This window comes from Amblyomma maculatum, chromosome 1 (genome assembly GCF_055883805.1).
Source record: "Amblyomma maculatum isolate TAMU_Amacu chromosome 1, ASM5588380v1, whole genome shotgun sequence".
NCBI lineage: Eukaryota > Metazoa > Arthropoda > Arachnida > Ixodida > Ixodidae > Amblyomma > Amblyomma maculatum.
Genome location: NC_139344.1, coordinates 339,800,742 through 339,815,799, shown reverse-complemented (window position 1 = coordinate 339,815,799; position 15,058 = coordinate 339,800,742). Strand labels below are relative to the sequence as shown.

The 15,058-nt window shown below is 45.2% G+C and overlaps 1 protein-coding gene across 1 annotated transcript; it reads right to left on the bottom strand.

The window, feature by feature from the left end:
* Positions 1-1,753: 1,753 nt before the first annotated feature.
* On the bottom strand, positions 1,754-10,403 carry LOC146207564 (uncharacterized). Its single transcript, XM_084588577.1, has 3 exons — positions 10,070-10,403; positions 9,211-9,294; positions 1,754-2,104 (listed from the first exon to the last, which is right to left on the bottom strand). Exons 1-3 carry the CDS (start codon positions 10,098-10,100, stop codon positions 1,968-1,970), a joined length of 252 nt encoding a protein of 83 aa, XP_084444703.1. The 5' UTR covers positions 10,101-10,403; the 3' UTR covers positions 1,754-1,967.
* Positions 10,404-15,058: the final 4,655 nt, after the last annotated feature.

The following is a 15,058-nucleotide window of genomic DNA, read 5'->3' as shown; positions in this document are numbered from 1 at the left end:
CTTCAACCCCGAGTCTCTGCACGCTACCAAGTGAAGGCCGGGTCGACATAGCCCCAGCGTCACGACACTCCTTACTGTCCACTAAATGGAAATTTGACTTCCTCCGAGTATAGATGCATCTCAGAAAACGAGCGGCTATAATCTTTTCGAAATTCAACGATAAATGGATTGGCGCGCTAATACAATTTGCCACCGCAGGGATCGCTACCGAAACAGAATTCTCGAATTCTGATTTGTATTAGCGTGCGGTGCCGGGTGTTTTCGACACTGTCCAGGCAACGATGAGGCAGGAAGCGGGCCAGGATGTTAGAGGGTGAGTGGCAGGTTCTGAAATTCGTTTTCCTGCTTGCTGCCCACTAGTGACCGTAGGTGAGAAGCGCACATGTGTTGCGAGCACTGTGCGCGCTCCACCAAGGAAATTCGCGGCGTCCTGGAACACCGCTTATGTACTACAATACCATGTACAGTATGCCTAATGACGCTTGCAACGGGATCAGAACAAGCGAATGCATAAGGAAATGATTGGCCTCCAGAGGCTCAGATGATCGAGAGGGCTTCTTGATATATAGTATCGATATACATCCTCTCTGTCGGTGGCTCTGAACGCGTAGCCTTGTCAGAAGAAGCCCCAACCAGGAAGTTATTGTCAGGCTTAGGCACCTCAATAGTTTTGACGCACAGAGAGCTCGAATTGCATGGTCGTCGACAAACGTTGAGGGGCATTGGAAGAGCGATTCTCTTCGGAAAATTACATTCGCCAGCCAACTGCGCATGGCTGTAATGGTTAGAGAAGGAAACGAATTCGATGGGTAGGCTGTGGAAATGTCCATCAGCTCATTATAACACGTTCTCTAAATGAATGTTTAATTACCATGCTACGCTCTCGCGATATCAACTTCAGATGCAAGTACCGAGGACAGTGGGCGAAAACTGAAGGCATACGCATCCCCTCTTCTCATTAATCCATCATGGACGGCCATAAATGACTCTTCCCTTTAGGAACCAACAAGTGCTCTTTTTTTTTTTTTTTTGCCACTATACTAGTCTGCAGTTTTATTCGTTTCATCCAACTTGCGCAGAAGAAAGCTAGAAGACATTTTAGCGCATCGCCGCCTTCGGTAACGAAAACTCATGGCGGTAATGTAAAACACAAGCAGCAAAAACAGTGAAGACCGCTGCGACGACCCTTATGAAGAACCTTGAAGAAAGCGCACGCACGACCAGAATCAGTCCTGTTTTACACGGCGCCACCGAGCGGCCGCCAGGCCCAAAGGCGCGACAACGTTTTCAGGACGAATTTATGAGAACTACTGGCGGCACTCACTGGACAAAATTTAACGTTCAGAAAGCTGTACTCAAATTTGACTATATTGATGGCACTATCATCACTATCTACGTACAGTGTGCGGTAGACTTCTCCCAAATACCTCTCCAGTAGACGTCAAAACTTTGCTTGCTTGCTTTCTTTTAAGTATACGTGTTGGACTTTTTGTATACGCGGCAGCGTTCGTCGTGTATGGCATTATGGCTCAAAAAGACCACAACGTTGTCGTATGATATAGACTACGTAAGGCTGATGATCGTTGGTAATTTTAAAGGTAGTTAAGCATTGACTGAAGATGCGCATAAAAATGCTTTCGCGCGTGTGACGAACGTTACTTCTGGGCCGCATATAAAACAGATCAACATATCCTTGTGCCGTGTGCTTAGAAAGTGTTCTACTCTCACTTCAAGATCAACACGCACTCGAAAGTAAAAAGAGATAAATGAAAATTTATTTTCAAGTCAACTTATTCTTTGCGTGTCTGGTATGGGTGAAAGAAGGAGAGAGAGAGAGAGAGAGAGAGAGAGAGAGAGAGAGAGAGAGAGAGAGAGAGAGCTCGGCGGTTCGCGGGTGATTAGCGCATAAGATGGTAGATGCTTTTTTTAGGCTATGTACACGTAAGGATGCCCTCTCAGCCAGCGACTCAGTATCGGGGCAAGGCGAGGTTTTCCTTGTTCTTTTTGTAGACGTAGTAGCAAAAGAACATGGACACGACCGTGGCTCCGAGGCAGGCGACGACCACCATCGATATCCCGGCCACTTGCAGCGGTGACAGCTGGCCTGCACGGGTCATAAAAAAACGAAAGTGTAAGCACTATTAGCAGGAGCAAGCACTACGCTACCAACTTGGATTCCCACAACCAGCTGTTTTCGTAGCATTGCGTAATCTCGTTCTGTGTGCCATGCTCTCTATGGCATCCTTACTGTCGCGTCTGCTTATGAATTTTCGTGTTTAGTGTAACTGCGTCGGGCAACAATGCATTTACACGCTGCATAAAAAGGCTAGCAGTTTCAAGGTGTGCTGTACTGATTAATCGGCATAACCATGTGCTGCACTAGCAAGAACAACAGCAAACGACAACAACAACAAAAAGATGGGGCATCGGGGACTCCATTTAATATCCTGAAAGGACTTGCTACACGATTAATTTGTGTTCATCTATCATTTGCCATACGCACTCAGAAGAGAACGAAGAAGTCATGGGCACGAGAATCGATCTGTGCGTTTCCGTGTGGAGGCTGCGGCAATATTAAAGGATCGCAACTCGGGTTTTGCTGCTGTGACTGCGCGTCAGTCAGCTTCTCTAGAACCTACTGTTTCTTCTGCTGTGACCTCTGCCATTGAAAAGTCTATACCGGTTGTAATGCAGCGCTTCTCTGCTTCTTTTGCGGAGACCTTTTCTCAGATGCCTGCGGCAAGGACGGAGACGTTTTTTCCAAACTCTGGCAACCGGTGCCTCTGTAGTCCTTGCTATGCCCGTGGTCTCCAACATGAATGCGCTTCCCAACAAAAAAGCCTCTGCTACAACTCATGTAATCAATTCTAAGGCAGCTGGCTCTCTAATTTCCCTCGACTACTTTTCCCAAGGACGCGGGATCGAATCCCGGCCTCGGCGGCCGCTTTTCGTTGGAGGTGAAAAGCAAGGCGCCAGTGTACTGTGCGTTGTCAGTGCACGTTGAAGAATCCCAGGTGGTCGAAATTTTCGGAGTCCTCCACTCCGGCGTCTCTCATAGCCTGAGTCGCTTTGGGACGTTAAACCCCACAAACCAAACCAATCTCTAATATCCGCTGCTTCTACTTCAAGAATCGCTGGAGCATGCAGTAAGCGCTGTAGCTCCCCAGTTCAAAATCTCCCGAATCAGCGCACTAAATCTCGACCCAAGATAAACCCTGAAAGTGAGCCCCAGCAGACACATGATGTGCTGATGTCTGCTGTAGAGTGCATCTTTGATTCAACATAGGTTGTGTAAAAAGTTTGCAATGGAACTGCCGCTCAGTTAATTCTGGTTTTGATGATCTCCTCCGCTTAGTACTTAAAAGTTTTTCCTGATATTATTTCACTTCAGAAGTCCTGGCTTTCATATAAAAAAAGGTTTTCTCTTAATAACTTTCGCGCGTTTAGATTAGATCGCCCAGGCACGGGAGGTGGGTTAGTGGTTTTAGTTTCGTCTAAATTATATCATAATGTTTCAGTTTCATTTGAATTAATTTGTTAAGATTGTGAAATTATTGGTTTGGAGTTTATGCTACCCGGTTGTACCCCTTTCACTTTGGACAATGCGTACTTCCCAAATGGCGTTCATTGCACTTCACAGCTGGATTCTTTGTTAACTCTTTGTTCTCAAAACCTTCTATTAGCAGGTGATTTCAATTCGCATCATATTTCTTGGGGTCTGAAAACTGATTATTGTGGGCGGAAATTCTGGAATTGGATTAAGAACAATGGCCTCTATTGTCACATTTCTGGGAATATCACCTTCCTGCGGGAACGGTGCTCCTCAGCTCTGGATCTTACTTTTTCAGATGCGGGTCTTCTTATATCATCGTGGGCGACCGTAGACAGCGGAACCAGCAGTGATCATCTTCCTATTACCTATAATTTACTCCTTTCAAAATCTGACTGCGGAGCTCGCCAGAGGCGCTTTTTAAATTACGGGAAATACGAAACCGCTCTTCGATCTTCTCTTTCGTAAATTTTCCCTCCTGACGCTCATTCACGGACGGCGTCTGTGGTGTTATGGCTGCGCGATGCGATTGAATTGGCTGAATTTTCTGTTGCCTCATCTAGTCAGCCCTCAAAGTCCTCTTGGTGGATATCCGACTGCACTCGTGCTTATCGGTGCCGAAAATCTGTACGGAAGAGTCTGCGTCATAATCAGTCTCCCTCTAATTGGTTACAGTACAAGTTTCATGCTGCCCTTTTTAAACGTGCTGTGTCATCAGCCAAACAAAAACATAAGTCTGATTTACATTCCTTTTTATCTGATAATAAGCACCGGAGTGCACTATTTCGTTTCCTGCGCCGTGCTAAATCTCCGCAGCAAGTAGTTTGGCCTTCATCTGTGGTGCTGATCCCTAGCGAGGCGGCTGATTTGTTGGATACTGTTGGTCGCGGTTTAGAAATTCGCTTTTCGTCTCCATGTCCAAGGCCGCTCGCATTCCCGGTCGCTGCGACAAATTTTTCCGAAGTGACTATGTCAGAATTAGCCACTGTAATTTCAAAAACAACAGCTTCAGCTCCAGGTCCTGATGGTATTACTGCTGGTATGCTAGAAATCCTATTCCAGATTTCTTCGCAGAAATTATTAACTATTGTTAAGTGTTCGCTGAAGTACTCCTGGATACCTAGCTCCTTGAAGCTCGCCAAAGTAGTTCTACTACTAAATAATCAAAGCCTTGGCTATGTCATTGACAATATCAGACCGATTTCTTTTAACTTCTATTCTGGTGAAAGCAATAGAGTGCATAATTCATTCGCGATTGTCTCGGTTCATTTCAAGAAATAAAATTCTTTCTTCCAGATAGATTCGCTTCCGTCCAGAATGCTCAATATGGTCTGCTCACATTGACCAGGAGAGCGGAATTCGTTTGGCTAGTCTGTCTCGTTAAATTTCTGTTCTAGTAACTTCAGACATTTCAAAAGCTTACGACAGCGTTGGTCACAGACTACTAATTTCTCATTTGATAAATTGTCAAATTCCGAACTGCATAGTCGCCTGGATACAAAAATTTTTATCAGGAAGATTTTTTTACTGTTATCAGGGTGGTCTTTCATCTCGCACATTTTCTCAATCTAAAGGCATTCCTTAAGGTTCGGCCCTGCCCCATCTTTTGTTCAATATTGTCTTTTCTTCAATACCTTTGCGAGGCGATGTTCACCTATACGTCTATGCAGATGATATTGCCTTCTTTTCTTCACCCACAGATATGCATACCTTATACCTTACAGAATTACCTAAATGCTCTTGAATCCTGGTTAGATAATATTTCGTTTTCTCTAAATGTCATTAAATGCTTCATTCTAGTCTTTTCGGTCAATCAACCTGTTTCTATTTCTCTTTCGCACCATCAAGAGCGTTTAGTTCAGGTTTCTACTCTTAAGTACTTGGGCGTTTTCTATGATTCTTCAATGAGCTGGAATCCTCATATTGAACATAATAAGCGCAAAGGGGAGCGTGCCTTAGGTCTACTGCTTTGCATCAGCCAGAGGAGATATGGAATGAGGTCTGCCCTTATTATGATCTATAATTCGGCTGCGTCTTGTTTGCAGGCTGCGCTGCTTATAAACTTCGACCACTTTTCTTGATTGAACGGCAAATATTGCGGCTTTGCCTGGGCCTTCCTATAGTTTTGTGGCATTAAATGTCTTGTACTCTGAGGTTTGGGTACTTACTTTGGATTCCCGTTTTCAGCAAATTACGGTGCAGCCCTTTCTAAAATTATACGAATCTTTCCCATCGTGTTCACATTCGATTTTCATTATTTCACCTAATTTATTTTTTCGTACGCATATTGGTCTCCCTATCAAAGACCGCAGGTTGTACATGTGCAGTCGCTGTTAACTCCGTTGACAATAGATGTGTGCTCTCTTTCACAAGCCAGTTCTAGTATACCTCAAGTTAATTTGGTCCATGATGACATTTATCTCAATCATGCCAATTCCTTTCCAGTGTCTACCTTGGTTTTCATTTTGAATGACCGCTTGCAATATTTTCATTCATACGTTGTGATTGCCACTGATGCTGCTCAGCGCGAGAAAAAAGTGGGAGTAGGGATTTTTTCATCTCAACTTCATTGGGCTTCTTCACTCCGCCTTCCTGATTATACCCTCATACTTATTGCGGAATTTTTAGCTATTGTTTTAGCCATCCGGATAGTTTGTTTAGATCAGTGCAACGTTATTGTAGTGACGGACGCTATTTCAGTTTTTACTGCCTTGACTTCTTCAACTGCATCTTCTTTGTGTCGCCAGTTTTATGACCTTGCGCCGTCTCATATCCGCGAAATTAGACTTGTGTGGGTCCCCGGCCATTGCGGAATTTTAATGAACGAATCCGCGGACTTTCTTGCGTCCGCTTCTTTGAATGGCCCTATCCTGTCATTAATTCCACACTCCTCTTTATGGGTGGCGGCGCGATTCAAACAATTTCTTTGGATGAAATCTTCAAATTCGGCCTTTTTATCTTTGACGACTTCCGACATTTGAAATATAAACGGAATTCTGGTCAGTGTCTTTCCCGTCAGTGCGAGGTGTGGCTAACAAATTTCAGATGTAGGAGTCCTCCCCTTAATTTTTATCTTCATAGATCGGGTTGTTCTCCTTCAGCCATGTGTTCATACTGCAATGAACCTGAGACGTTGGAGTATTTTTTCATGACCTGTCGCCGTTTCGCCTCTCTCTGGAAACTCTTCTTTGAAATTCCTTGCAAAAATTTATCCTTGACTTACAAATTTACTTTCGTTTGCGAGGCTTCAGTAGCGGGACAGTTCGCTCAGCGGTACACAAATTTGTAAACGCCTCTGGTCGGATTCCCTGCTAGGTATGCCGATTCCGCTACTTCTCCTATTCAGGTTCTTGTTGAATTGAAATTATCCCTTTTTGTTTTCTGATCAGTAGGGCCTTTTTCAGTCGTATTGCATATGTATATGTATTATATATTTTTTAAATCACATAGCTAATAGCATAACTCCGTTTCTACTGGATTTATGTGTGGCCAATCACCCTCGTGGGTATGTGCCATTACCTGAGGGCACAACAACAACAATTTCCGTGGGCGCAACAACAACAGCAATTTCCAAGCGTAAAATATTCGTTTGTGAACTCGTGTGTGTTGCGTTTCACAAATCGTAAATTGTAAACAAGAGCAGGATGCGTAACTTATCTCAGTCTTAAGTCGCTCATCTGGCGGAAGAGGGAGGAGGTGAACACTCGGTATATGTTGCACTAGTATTGACCGTCGCGATGTGTATTCTCTTCTGCATAGGAGCGCATCCAGGTAGGAATGGAGGCCGTGTCTTTCACGTCCTAATATGAATGTAGAGGGACACGACTAGGCAATGCGGTAAAACACATGCGAACGGACCCGACACGGTTTACGTGCACGCCACAGAATATCCACACCGCTCAGCCTATGCGATATTCGCGGTATCCAGCCGCTTCGAACATATCACATCAGACTCTATCACTGCCCGAACAGAAGCGGAAGAATCCGCTATAGCCATCGCGATAGTCTCTTCCACTGCCACCATTATCCTAAGCGATTCTAAAACTGCCATACAAAATTTCGCCCGAATACAGCTACATATTGCTTTTCACAAACTCCAACTACCGACTTTAAACCACCCCAACCCATAGAACTTGTCTGTGTATCAGCCCATTCAGGCAACCCCGGTAACGAAGCGGTCCATTCTGCTGCTCGAGCATACGTCGACCTAGCAAAATATACCGAGGACCTAGGCAGCGCTAGAGATCGGCTGACCACGTACAACGACGTTACACTACACTACCGCTCTGAAAGATTTCACTACCCTCCACCGCACCCCTCCCTAACTAAACCAAAGCAAATAACATGGAGAAAACTTCAAGCCCGCATCTTCCCCACCTCGGCATTGCTGGCACTTTTCTCCTCGTCTGGTAATCAACCCGAATGTTCCCTTTGCGGGACCTCGAGAGCTATATCCGAACATATGTTCATATGCCAAGGGTTTCAAACACCGGCCAAACGGGGCCTTACCGACAAGGAGGGTTGGGATAGCGCGGTCTCCAGCTCAGATCTGGTCTCACAAAGGTGGCTGGTCGACTGGGCTGAAGCGGTCGCCGTCAGGCACGTGCCTGCTGGCCACCACCCGTGATCAGGAGCCGGCCCAGCCCTTGTAACAAATATTTCGCTGCTCCACCAAATAAAGTTTTTCACCACCACCACTAATTTGGCTTATGGGGTTTAACGTCCCAAAGCGACTCAGGCTATGAGAGACGCTATAGTGGAGGGCTGTGAAAATTTCGACCACCTGCGGTTCAGCAACGTGCACCTGGGGTTCAGCAGAAGGGCGCCTTGCTTTTCGCCTCCATCGAAAAGCGGCTGCCGCGACCGGGATTCGATTTCACATCCTTGGTCACAGCAGCACAGCGCTCTAACCGCTGCATTATCGCGGCGGGCTAATCAGGTTTAAGGAGGAACCTCAGTCCGCTAGCCAACGTTCCGAAAACTGGACTTGTCTTAGTTTGTCTAGGCCGCGCTGCCAAGATGAAGGAAAGTCCACTTGAAATATAGGCTGGCAGACTGCTCCCCCCCCTCTTCCCCCCTCCACGCGGGCATTAAGACTGCCACAGAAAGCTAATGGGGAGAGTTTTTGACAATTACAAGGGAAATATTTAATGCACTAGCATAGACTATATGTAATTTATTGTTACGAACGCGTTGGTGAAAAGAGCGTAATTGTCGCATGCGCAGCAAAATCTCGCTTTTAAATTTGGTCTCGCGTTCGCGCCGAGCAGTTAAGACTACTGTAGGAAACTAATGGGGTCCGTGTTTGACAATAAATAACGGAAAACTCGAGCCGTCTCGAGCGAGGAGCTGCTGGTATATTAACTTTTATGGTGCAGTCCTATAAAATGGAAAGAAAATTGTGTTCATAAACAACTTCTCATCTAAGCACAGCGCTTGTTCAGAGTTTCTGGGTACGTATCTATCATCTGCCCACGGCTACTATTTACAGTTTCAGAGCAGACAGCCAGAAAATCTACGTTTCTTTCCCCATCTGCATTGAGTTACCTTAATGAGGCCTATAATGTGGTTCAGGTAAATTAAAAAAAAATATGTGAGGACGGTATGAGACAAACAAAAATAGGAGTATCATCAGTACAAATCAAGGTATTGAAACTCACCGATTAGCTGCCCTTCACTCTGGGCGTTGAAATCGTAACCTCCGGCCCCTTGAGCAGAGACTTCAGAGACGACGGCAATGAAGCCTGAAAAGGAAGAGAAGGGAATCCTGCAGAACACTGTAACCACGCCGGAGGAAGCGTGACTCACACTGCAAAAGGCGATGCATATACGCGCCTGAACCCTTATCTCTGTTGTTGTGAGTAAATGCCTCCGCCATATTCTGTGTGCTTCTTTTTCAGAATTTTTTTTTTTTCTCGTGAACAAAAAAGAGAAGATTGCAGAGTTCATCGAAGAATAAGCTTTTGAATCTTAACGATGAAAACATGATCTGGCTCGCTGTAAAGATAGAGATTCGCCACAGCCTTGTTATCGACAAATTGTACGCAGTACGAATTCCGAAGCGTATCATTAGCGAGGCAAAGCTGTGGCGGTCCGTCTTCTGCACATACACACGGATCCCAATATTATAAGCGCTTTTAAACATACACAGATGCCAAATATAACCAGGACACAGGGTACGCGGACAGCTCTCGTCTACTGGTGCTTTGAGTGAAAAAAAAAATCAGGATATCTTGTTCTTTGTTTTATTTCTATGGTATACACAATTTTTATTATCTTAGGTAACAGTAGTAAAATACGATATGCCCTGTTCGTCCCCAAACTGAGAATGCTTTGTTATCCGGTCGATCCCTCGGCTATAGACGACCAACTTCCTACTGGCGGCTGTAACCGACGTTTCTACGCAACAAATGTAGCAATACAATGCTATGCAGCTGTCGCCTCAATCATCCAACGAACGGTAACAATGGCGCCGAACACTAACCTAGGGCGTCATCCTCACGCCAGAACACAACTTACCAAGAAGCGCACTCAGTAGAAGCAGATCCATGGCGAGACACTACCACTCCGATGAGAATCCGATAATCTTCCTAACGCACTTTACTGGGTGAGCTGGTCGTGATGGTACCTCAGTAGGCTGTCGGAAGTTTTGCTCGATTTCGTAGGTCTCAGCGACCGAAAGAATTCTGAGGCTGTCAAGAATCTCCGCAAGAGACCCAGCGCGACGAAGCGTTATCGCGGACCTGAGGCGGGGCCGCTGCAACGGTCGAGTCTCTGCCGACTAAGACCTTTGGAACTCTTCTCTCCCTCCTTCTCCTCGTCGCCGGTTTTTATTGGTTTTCTTTAGGCGACGTTAGCGCAAACAACGCCGTCACTGAGCGTCGGACCTTGCTCGCTGCATGCCGGGCATCCGGCTAAGTCCGATAACGGTCCCACCTGGGGGAGCCTCAGTGCCCAGGTTGGGCGCGAGCGGGCGCCCCTGTCTGCGCGCCGTGTGCTCCGAGAAGCGTTGCGCTGCGAATGGCGTACGCATGGAGGAAGGAAACAACTTTCCTTCCTCCATGGGCGTGAGAAATTATCCAGGGCGGCAGGGGGTAATCGCCCGATCACGTAGCCACCACCAACGACTACTCCCTCAGCACGCCAGATCTGGTCGGCGTGTGTATTTAAAAATGTTTTATCGAATCAGTAATTCGACATCTTTAAAAGAAGTTTTGCCTCTTGAAAAGAAACTAGATGTTTCTCTTTTGTTGGATTGCGCTGTAACGGAGACACGTAACGGAGTTGTCCCCTACAGGCCACGGCGTCCCTCTGTACGCTATATGTCGACCCGGGACGTTAAATATCACACATTACTTTGAAAGACTTTTGTTACAAGGTTAGAACAATCAGTGCTGCAACAACCGTCCCGATGGTGTTACTGTTCGTCTTCATCGCCTAAATATGAGGGTTCGCACTAGAGGATAAGCTACGAAGGGCACTTTACTGACGGAAGTATGGATGCCAGTTTAAACTTAGCACCAAAAATCGCTTCCAGAACTATGTTATGTATATATGGGTTCGCAGTGGAGGTTAAGCTACTAAGGGCACTTTACTGACGGAAGTATGAATGTCAGTTTAAACTTAGCACCAAAAATCGCTTCCAGAACTACGTTTTGTAAACCGCATACACTGAACACAAAAGCTGGAAACTCCAAGGTGAACTCGCCTCTATCGCGGAAAGACTAACAGCGAGTCCGCAAGAAAGAGGAAAGGGCAGTAACGGTACGTGCGACACACACACACACACACACACACACACACACACACACACACACACACACACACACACACACACACACACACACACACACACACACACACACACACACACACACACACACACACACACACACACACACACACACACACACACACACACACACACACACACACACACACACACACACACACACACACACACACACACACACACACACACACACACACACACACACACACACACACACACACACACACACACACACACACACACACACACACACACACACACACACACACACACACACACACACACACACACACACACACACACACACACACACACACACACACACACACACACACACACACACACACACACACACACACATATATATATATATATATATATATATATATATATATGAAGGAAAGAAGTCAATAGTCGGCGAGGCCAAGGAAAGCATTGGGGATGGTACTTTGTCTTTTTTTTTAATTTTTATTGGATAATCACAGAAATTAGTAATGCAGTCTGTTTAGGGGAAAGATAATTAAACACAAAGTAGAAGAAAAAACAACGTGCCGATGGTGGCAACCGAACCCACTACCTCCGAATATCGCGTCCGCGGTGCTCTTCCAGCTGAGCTACATCGGCCGCTGTCCCCCCTGCTACTTTCTTGGGTATTTATGTTGTCTGTATATGAACCTTGTGAGTGTTCACCAGCGCCACCAGCACCGGACGCGATATTCGGAGGTCGTGGGTTCGGTTCCCACCATCGGCACGTTGTTTTTTCTTCCACTTTGTGCTTAATTATCATTTCCCTAAACAGACTACATTACTAATTTCTGTGATTATCCAATTAAAAATTAAAAAAAAGACAAAGTACCATCCCCAATGCTTTTCCTTGGCCTCGCCGACTGTTGGCTCCTTTCCTTCATGTATTATAATGAGCACCCTCATTTCCCCTTAATTGATCTGCTTATATATATATATATATATATATATATATATATATATATATATATATATATGTGTGTGTGTGTGTGTGTGCGTGCGTGCGTGCGTGCGTGTGTGTGTGTGTGTGTGTGTGTGTGTGTGTGTGTGTGTGTGTGTGTGTGTGTGTGTGTGTGTGTGTGTGTGTGTGTGTGTGTGTGTGTGTGTGTGTGTGTGTGTGTGTGTGTGTGTGTGTGTGTGTGTGTGTGTGTGTGTGCGCGCGAAAAATGTCTTGGTCTCGTATCTGTCGTGTTTCCGCTGGACGTTCGAAAATATCGCCGTGCGTCGTAGCGTTTCATATCCCCTTTTTCATTACATATACGGATAATATTACGGTTTTCATGCGCCACAAGACTCGTGGTTGATTCATTTCCACATTAATTGTTTAATGTGTCCACATCATATCACATGGACAAGTTCGTTTGTCTGTTTCAGGCATGTTTTTTGTGCCTTGTTCACATTAGCAAAAAGCATTTCAAGGAGACCTGCTGCTAATCTTTACACATGGGTTTTTTGAGATATGAAAACGATGCTCGCCGTTGATTGCTGCTCTAGCTCAAGCGGAACAGAGAACATGAGGAGCGCCGGTTTTTCGAAAGCCCTCATCTTTTCGAGCGAGGTAGCAAAATTTGATCAGCTTTACGCCGAGGATAATGGAGTTTTCAAAATTATAACAACTGATATGACAATTAGTATTGGCTGGCTGCAAATATGTAATTGCACCTAGACGTCTAATTGCAATAGTTAAACGTTGATTATTAAAAATTAGTTTGCCACTTTTTATTTATTTATTTATTTATTAGTACCTCACAGGCCCCGAAGAGCATTGGGTGAGGGGGGCAAATCGGTACAAGAATATCGTACAAGAACGCGGTACAAGTCAAATACAAGAAAGGAGCACGAAATTTATACAAAACCGAGTTAAAATAACATCAGACACGAGACACGAAAAACAACGTTAAGAACAAATGAAACTGTTGTACATTTCGAACATCACTATGGCAATAGTGAATGGCACTAATGAATGATATTCCTCTGTTTTGTGATGTCCGTCAACGCTCGCACAATTGTGCCGCATAAGGCGTGTTATACTTCAAAAAGCCCATTTTTAAAAATTAGTGGCAGGCTTCCTTGACACCCCGGGTGTAATAGCTGTATCGTACGGTTACTAAGCTATAAGGAGGCAGGAGCGCGGGGGCTAGCGATGACTAATTTTAAATCGAGGGCAACGGCACCAGCTATGGAAAAAGAAACTGGTGGGCATTGAGTTAAGAGACAGGAAAAGAGCAGTGTGGGTCGAGACAAACGCAGTTTGATAACATTCTAGTCAATAAACGAAGAAGGAATGGGCTCGGACGGTGCATATGTAATACGAAGGCGAGATAACCGGCAGTCTCTAACGGAGACAGACACCAAGGGGAGGCAAGCGTAGCAAGGGGCGGCAGAAAGTCAAGTATCAGCTGGCACAAGACCAGATGGTTCACTTGGTGGGATACATGAGATGCCGTTGTCATTCAGTGGATGTAGTCAGGCTGATGATAATGATACTTTTATTTTTAACGCTAACTGTGCTGAATACGATCTCGTCTTGGGTGAGCGTACGCTCTAGCGCTGCCCGCGCTGCGCAAAGGAATTCTGGCTGTCTGTTATAAAAGGCATGAAGCAGTATTTTTGCCTTGCAGTTTCCTTAGTTATGTTCCCAGTACACTGATTAAAAATCGGCGACCTACCGTATACCACGTATTCTGCAGAGTGATCTTACTCTTTTTGTTTTAGGTGGCGCTATGAAAGACACCCTCGAGCGTGTCCCATACGAAAAATGGTCTATGTACCGTCTGTTGTAGAAGTTTGCAGCCCAACGCGCCGGGCGGAGGAGCAGTATCGCTCCCGAGAGGCGGCGCTGCGCCCTCCGGCGCGGCCTTGTGACGCAGCTATAAAAAGTGAGGAGGCTTGTTCTCTTCCCCTCATCCCGCGGTTGATATCGCACATCTTTGCTCTCAGCCGCACAATGAGAGGAAGAGAACAAGCCTCCTCACTCTTTATAGCTGCGTCACCAGGCAACGCCGGCGGGCGCAGCGCCGCCTCTCGGGAGCGATACTGCTCCTCCGCCCGGCGCGTTGGGCTGCAAACTTCTGCAACAGACGGCACTTCAATGGAAAAGTTTATGGTCAGCTATGCCTATCTATGGACTTTTACAGTCGGCTATAAAGTGCCATTGAAATATCTATAGGGAGCTATACAAAATTCTATACCACTTTGACTATAGCTTCTGGACCATACAAAATCTCTTTAGCTAACTATAGAAAACCATATTTGCATGAAGCTATAGACTATTAATCATATAATTATCTTTAACTGTCTATAGAAGTTTCAATGGCTCTAAAGCTACATGTCATAGAATCAGTTTTAGCAAAGTATAGAAAAGTTTATGCTCCTGGAGCTATAGACTATTAGTCGTACAGTTATCTTTAGCTGTCTATAGAAATTTGAGTGCCTCTAAAGCTACAAACTGCAAGTCATAGAATCAGTTTTAGCAAGTTATAGAAAAGTTTATGCTCCTGAAGCTATAGAATATTAGTAATAAAAATATCTTTAGCTGTCTATAGAAATTTGAATGCCTCTAAAGCTACAGACTGCAAGCCATATAAGCTGGTTTAGCTGGCTATAGAAAAGTGTATGCTCCTGAAGTAATAGACTACTAGTCATACAGTTACCTTTAGCTGTCTATAGGAATGTGAATGTCTCTAAAGCTA

What these genes read in the sequence shown, in the direction of transcription:
- LOC146207564 (XM_084588577.1), bottom strand. Translation starts at nt 10,100, where the DNA reads ATGGATCTGCTTCTACTGAGTGCGCTTCTTG. An exon ending in TCTACTGAGTGCGCTTCTTG is followed by an intron (nt 9,295 to 10,069) that starts GTAAGTTGTGTT and finishes CTTCCTTTTCAG; the next exon opens with GCTTCATTGCCGTCGTCTCT. An exon ending in GAGTGAAGGGCAGCTAATCG is followed by an intron (nt 2,105 to 9,210) that starts GTGAGTTTCAAT and finishes TGACCCGTGCAG; the next exon opens with GCCAGCTGTCACCGCTGCAA.